Source organism: Aquarana catesbeiana, linkage group LG04 (genome assembly GCF_042186555.1).
Source record: "Aquarana catesbeiana isolate 2022-GZ linkage group LG04, ASM4218655v1, whole genome shotgun sequence".
Classification (NCBI taxonomy): domain Eukaryota; kingdom Metazoa; phylum Chordata; class Amphibia; order Anura; family Ranidae; genus Aquarana; species Aquarana catesbeiana.
In genome coordinates this window covers 376,915,323-376,922,482 of record NC_133327.1, presented here as the reverse complement: position 1 = coordinate 376,922,482, position 7,160 = coordinate 376,915,323, and the positions used below count along the sequence as shown (strand labels likewise).

Below are 7,160 nucleotides of genomic sequence, written 5' to 3'. Positions count from 1 at the left end.
GCTTTTGTTGAGTTTAAAATTTTGTGTTTAAAAGGTCCAATTTGACTGCAGTTTTACAAAAATGGGCAGGGTGGAAGGAGTTGCAAACTTCATGTGCTTTTGGATATCAAGATTCCTTTTATACAATAGTCACAGTTAAAAACACCCTGCTGGTAATACATAATTACATTTTTATTAAGGTCATAAACCAGCAATAAACAATAAAGCCTATACAACTCGTATTTTCTACTTTAATCACCGACTGATACAGCTAACATGAGATAAGTGAAAAGTTCCTATGGTTTAAATGAATTACTAAAACTATGATCTGGGTATTGATTTTATTTTTTTTATTTTGCTTGCCATCTTAGTCAAGACCTTTAGTGTTGTAAACCTTGTAGAAGGCTGCCCTCAAATATTCATTACTTTCTTTTTAAAAAGAAAAAGAAACAAACAAAAAAAAAAAAAGAAACAAAGAACAGAAACCTGACCCCATTCCATGTGGCACATTCTCTTGGCAACGTGTGCACCACCTAAAAACCCACTGTGGCTCCTATCACTTCATTTTTGATATCCCCTTTAATGACCCACCCATCTCCTTCATTATGGGCATGTCCATAAATTGACAAAAAAAAAAAAAAAAAAAAAAGTATACATTTTCAATAAAAGATGCAAAGTACGCAAAAACATTAATACTGATGCAAAAAGGATCGAGGCCGGTGACTGCTGTAAACTCAACACGGCCTGTTGGAATGGTGGTAACAGAATGATTTGAGATGGGATCTGTAAAGGATGAGAAAAAAAAAAAATAAACAAAAAGACCAAAAAAAAAAAAAAAAAAATTCTTTAAATCAATCCCTGGTTGTAGACAAGTTCTCCAAAACCAGTACCTGGCACCACTCCAACAAACAAACAAGGGGAGAAAAAAGTCCTTTGATTATCTCAAAATTGCCATCTTTTTACTCTGCTGACTCGGCTGCTGGACTGGATTCAGATGTAGCTTCCTGTGTAGGAGCTGCTGGTTCTTCAGCTTTTGGTGCCTCTGGTTCAGTGGATGGGGCCTCTGGAGCAGCGGCAGCAGCAGCCGGGGCCTCTTCTGTGGGTTTTTCCTCAGACTTTGGCTCCTCGGCTGGCTTTACCTCTTCTGTGGGCTTTTCTGGTGCAGGCTCTTCAGTTTTGGTCTCCTGGGGCTCAGGTGAGGCAGCTGCTGCAGCAGTCTCCTCTTTTTCTTCTGTGCTGCTGGCAGGAGCCTCTTCCTGGGCTGGTTTTGCCTCTTCATTGGCTGCCTCTGGAGCAGCTGCAGGAGCATCCTCCTTTGCTCCCTCGTTGGATGCAGCTGCTGCCTCGGCCTCTGCTCCTTCATTGTTTTCTTTTTTGTTCTTTTTGAAAGAAAAGCCACTCAGCTTGAAAGATTTTTTAAAGGAGAACCGTTTCTTTTTCTTCTTGGGGGTTTCATTGCTGGTGGAAGGAGTAGAAGTGGAACCAGCTTCTTCTGTTTTGGCAGAGGCCTCACCTTCAGCTGGAGAGGCTGGTTCTGTGCTTTCCCCTTCGGCGGACGCAGCAGCTTCCTTCTCTGGGGTGGGCTCGGCGGCTGCTGCTACCTCCTCTTTTGCCGTCTCCTCAGCAGGGGCGCTTCCGTTAGCCTGGACTTCCTCCTTTTCTGCCTCGGCTGCTGCAGGAGATGCATCACCATTTGCCTTTACATGCCCATTTTCCTGCAGGAGGGAAAGAACCCAAAAAACAAACTGAATCAGTCAGGGGGTACCAGTGGTCACAATACTCACTACCACTGGTGTCACATAAGGTTATTACCAAGCCTTTAAAATGGCAGAGATGAATTGTACATTGAACCCAACACCCCTTTCACACTGCGGCGCTTTAGTCCTGCTAGCAGCATCTTTGGAGCAGTGAAGGATCAGTGTGTATACTGCTCCTGCCCATTGAAATCAATGGGTAGCGCAGCTATACCGCCGGCAAAGCTCTGCTGCTGCAGCGCTTTGCGGGCATTTTTAACCCTCTCGGCCACTAGCGGCCAAATAGCACAGCAAAATTGATGGTAAAGCGCCGCTAAAAATAGCAGCGCTTTACCACCAACGCACCCACCGCCCCAGTGTGAAAGGGACCTTAGGGCCCAGTTTTCCTGTTTGAGTGCCAGTTAATCTTACAGATTTTCTGTAAAGGTGAACTTTTACACTGGACCCCCCTCCCCAAGGCCGGTGATCACCCGCAAGGAGACATCAGGTCAACACTTCACCGGTCCAGGGATTTAAAATCCCAGCAGCTTAATCTCCTAAACGTACCTTGTAAAGGACGGCGCTGACCAGTCGGAACACGCCTAGCCCATCCTGTCAGCAGGGGAGAAGAGAGCCTCTGGGATATCTAGACTAGTAAAGCATCGACCTAATGTCGCATTGGGTGATCGTGGGACTTGGGTACAGTGGGACCAGGGGAATGGGGAGGGGGTCCAATGTAGGTCTACCTTACAGATTTTTTGTAAAGGTGAACTTACACTTTGAGCCTTAGGGCCCAGTTTTCCTGATTAAAGTGTAAGTTGTAATCTGTAAGGTGACCTTACACTGGACCCCCTCCACATCCCACCTGGTCCTGCTGTACCTGAGTCCCACGAACACCCGCTGACACATTTGGTCGCCACTTTACCGGTCCAGAAATCCCTGCAGCTTTCCCTCTTCTCCCCCCACTAACAGGATGGGCGGGGGAGGACAGGCAGGTTCCAATTGGTCAGCACTGTCCTTTACAAGGTATGCTTAGGAGATTAAGCCACTGGGATTTAAAGTCCCCGGACTGGTGAAGTAATTCACCTTACAGATTTTCTGTAAAGGTGAACTTACCCTTTAAGGAACAAAAACAAACAAGGGCTTGCTCACACATTTACTAAAACTGGAGAGCACAACATTGGGTGCACCTGTGCATGGAAACAAATAAGCTTCCAGGTTTTATGGTCAAAGCTTAATTGAACAAACTGAAGTTAGCAGCAGATTGGCTACCAGGCACAGCTGCATCAGATTTTGCACTCTACGGTGTAAGTAAATCAACCCACCAGGTCTGGTGACCTGCATTTTTCAACACTGGATAAACACAAGTCACTAAGTGAACAAAGAAAATAAATGTGCCTTGTTCACATGGCAACGCGGTAAGGCATAAAAATGCAACACAAGGCTTCCAAACATGCATGTTCCTGCACATGCAATTTCTATGTGCAGTATGGTGTGAAAGGAGCCTGAGGTGGTAGAGGCCGAGGGCCTTGTGGGCCCGATTGCCAAAGGCAACCATACCAGGGCAAATTATGTATGCCTTTGACATAATGGGCTTAATTCACAAAGCTTTACCAATCACAGTAATCTTTATTTCAAGCTATGTGACCAATTTTCAAACATCATTGGACTTTTTTTGCAAATCTGATCCTTATCCTGGGTGTTAAGCTTTGTGAATGGAGCCTCATCTCAGATGACAATACAATGCTTCCTGTGCATGGCCATTAGGAAATCTGAGACAAGCATGAGATTGATTTACTATATACAGAACTTTATGGGGCCCCAGGCAAGGGCTCATTTTGCTTTTATTTCACTGAGAGGGCAAGTACATGGAAACTGGAGGGGACAAAACTGCATCCCATAAGGCCTCTTCACAAGTCTTTATTTTTTAGAAGAGTGCTTTTGTTCTCTCCAGTCACAATGAACTCTGAGGTAACAAGCAGCACACCAGTGAGGCTACTCAAATGTGTTTACTACTTTCTGGAAGGGCAGTGACACAGCCAGCAGTTTCAACTCATTAAAAAACACGCCAGCCGCCTTTCCCACAAGGGCTTCTATTTTAGCAATCAATAGCGCCCACATGGCGTTACTGAAAAGCATATCGTTTCCCTCCATTCTCCTTCTACGCCTCCACACAAGCTATGGAAGCGCCTCTAAGCCGCGCAGCCAGCAGAGGGCGCTGTCCCTCCACCAGCCAGCACAATGCTCCGGGGAGCTTCGCTCGGCTGCCAGTGCATTAGTTCCCAGATCACGCCTTCTTTGTAGCAGCAGATCCAGCGAGGAGCCAACACAGACAAAGCCTGTGTGCTTTCCTACTACAGGAGATAGAGAGCGAGAGAAAGAGGGGGCTTACTCTACACAATGGCGGAGAAAGACCCCTCCCATACACCGCACTCTACACAATACACCATTCCTTATTACAATAAATGGAGACAGGTCATCGGGGCTCATACATGGAGACACATGTTGCTGTCGGAGAGGACAATGTTCTGTAGGGTTCCATCCCTATACAAGCCCGATCGGGGCCCATCACCCCACAATACATCTGATGATCCGATAATTAACCCCCTAATAAAAGGGGACAATCACCTCCAATACCCTGAGATCGGGGACCCCCCCCCCCCCAGTAAAGGGGGCAATCACATCCAAAAACCCCAATATCATCAAGACAATCCCCAGTAACAGGGTCAATCACCCCCAATATCTGCCCCCCCCCCCCCCAGGAGGCGATCACCTCCAAAACCCCATGTAATCAAGACAATAATCCCCCAGTAACAGGGTCAATCACCCCCCCAATACCCTAAGATCGGGACCCCCCAGTAAAGGAGGCGATCACCTCCAAAACCATGTGATCAAGACAATCCCCCAGTAACAGGGTAAATCACCCCCAATACCCCAAGATCTGGACCCCCCAGTAAAGGGGGCGATCACCTCCAAAACCCCATCTGTGATAACAAATTAATCCCCCAGTAACAGGGACAATCACCCCCAATAACCCGTAGATCAGTACAATTAATCCCCCCGTAAAAAAGGGACAATTACTTCCAATAATCTGAGATCGGAACACTCGCACCCCCCCCCCCCCCCCACACACACACACACACACACACACACACACACCTCCAAAACCCCATCTGATCAAGACAATCCCCCAGAAAAAAAAAGAAAAGAAAAAAAGAAACAGGGGGAGGAGGACAATCGCCCCCCAATACCCCGAGGCAACTACACCCCACCCCCTAGTAAAGGGGGCGATCGCTCCCAATACCCATTGGAGATCACAAGAAATAACCCTCCAGAAAAAAAAATAAAAACCGTCCCAAATACCCTCTGAAACTGTTTTAACCCCCCCCCCCCCAGTAAAGGGGACGATCGCTCCCAATAACCATCGGAGATCAGAATTAATTCCCCGGTAAAAGAAAGAATCACCCAATACCATTATCATAGACTAGACAATGGACCCCCCACCCCCCCAATAAAAGCTTCATCAGAACAGCAAACCCCAGAGATCGGAGCAGTCACACCCCCCCCCCCCCACCAGAAAAAACCCGACTGCCAAAAACACCCATCAGATCGGGGCGATCAACCCCCCCCCCCCCAAAAAAAAAAGCCTGGGGGGGCCGTCAACATTACCAGCGATCAGGGCAACCATCGCCCACAAAAGCCCAGATCTCCATCAGACAGATCGCGGGCAATTAACCCCTAGAAATGCCTGATCGCTCCCACCTGAGATCGGGACAATCACCCCCAATAACCCCCCCAAACAGAGATCGTGGGTAATCAGCCCTCCGGAAACCAGGCAACCAACCCCCATAAAAGAAAAAAGCACCGACACCCCTCCATCAAGAGTTTGATCACCCCCCATCAGAGATGATTGATGTTCCTCTCCGATCGCTGGGTAGACCAGGCACACTCTCCATACAATAGATCCCTCTCCATACAACAGACCCCCCCCCCCCCTATACAACAGACCCCTCCATCTCCCCCCATTTACCTGGCCGTTGGTCTTGGAGGGAGAGGCGGCTCCAGCTTCCCCGGGCTTGTCTGCGGTGGCGGCTTCCCCTTTGGCTCCGGTCTTAGAGAACTGGGCTCCCATGGCTGGTCTGTATATATCCAACAAAAGGCAAAAAACGGGGTCACCACCAAGAGAGGAACAAGGAAGCCCCCAAACCCCCGGACAGGACTAGCAGAGAGAAGAGGAGAAGGAGACAAAGAGATGATGGTGGTAGTAGTAGTAGTGCTGGGCTCTGCAGCCTGCCTGGCCAACAATAGAGAGCAGAGAGCCGGAGGATCCTCTTTGCAGGAGAAGAAGGAGGAGGAGGGAGAAGACAAAAGTGAGAGGAGATGGAGGATATTCACCAGTATGAGCTGGAGGCACCCACAAAAAAAACCACAACGACCACTCGGGGGATCCTTAATAAGAAAAAAAAAAAAAAACAAAAAAAGTAGTTCTCAGCACACACGTCAATTAAAAAAAAAAAAAAAAAGGCAACAAAATATCCGTGAGGTTAGTAGCCGCGCTGGATCCAACAGGAAAATGGAGAAATCTCCCCGCTCACTAATAAGATGCGGAGTCCAACGCCCAAGTGCACAGATGAATGGGCTTCCCAAGGCATGACGGCAGCCCAGCCCCACCACAACCAATCACAACGCGCCTACACAAAGGAGGGGGCGCGGCTTGGAATTTGGGCAGAACAATGCAGCCCCAGCATCGCAAAAAAAAAAAAAAAAAAAAATCTAATCACTAATACAAATACCATATTTACCAAAATAAATGCAGCCAACACCAAGATCGGGAAAAGAGCGCAATTAAACAGGAATTTGTGTTAAACCATACTCACTGCTTCTTTTTGTGTGTTGTGTTTGCTTATTAGTACACAATGAACTGGGATCCGATCAATTTATATGGAGCTTGTCTGCAATCACTCCTCCATCGCTCCCAGCTGATTGATCAACAGATTGGCTGCCCCCTTTTTTTTTAATTGATGATTGCAGATTTCATTAAAAACAAAACAAAACAAAAAGGAGGAGGATGAGATTTGTGTTCAGATCAGGAGGGGATGTCTGCTGTCCAGATGTGAGAAGAACACATTTCCTCTACATCTAACTGCACATCTTTCTAGTTCTCTTCCCAGCCTAATGAAATGCTGCTGTCCAATTATTTCTGATTTGTTGCCACCCAATGGAGGATGGCTTTTTTTTTTTTTTTTTTTACAATCCCTGGCAGTGTGAAAGTGATGGAAGCGCTGTCACCTCTCTTGGCAGAGTAGGCTCAAGAGCTAACACACCAGGATAAGGATCCTTAAAAAAAATAAAATGACATTTGTTTTTTCAGCTGGATCCAATGAGGTTTAAAAATGACAGTCACGTGGCTGGTAAAAAAAAAAAAAAAATCTTTATTGGTGGTGGAAA

At 47.0% G+C, this 7,160-nt stretch overlaps 1 protein-coding gene across 2 annotated transcripts; it reads right to left on the bottom strand.

The window, feature by feature from the left end:
- Positions 1-421: 421 nt before the first annotated feature.
- MARCKS (myristoylated alanine rich protein kinase C substrate) lies at positions 422-6,920 on the bottom strand. Of its 2 annotated transcripts, none has more exons than XM_073627108.1 (3): positions 6,590-6,920; positions 5,743-5,851; positions 422-1,694 (listed from the first exon to the last, which is right to left on the bottom strand). In XM_073627108.1, exons 2-3 carry the CDS (start codon positions 5,842-5,844, stop codon positions 939-941), a joined length of 858 nt encoding a protein of 285 aa, XP_073483209.1. In that variant the 5' UTR covers positions 5,845-5,851; positions 6,590-6,920; the 3' UTR covers positions 422-938. The 2 variants fall into 2 exon arrangements, with proteins under 2 accessions (XP_073483209.1, XP_073483208.1); XM_073627107.1 differs by lacking the exon at positions 6,590-6,920 and adding an exon at positions 6,108-6,372.
- Between the last annotated feature and the right edge of the window lie 240 nt (positions 6,921-7,160).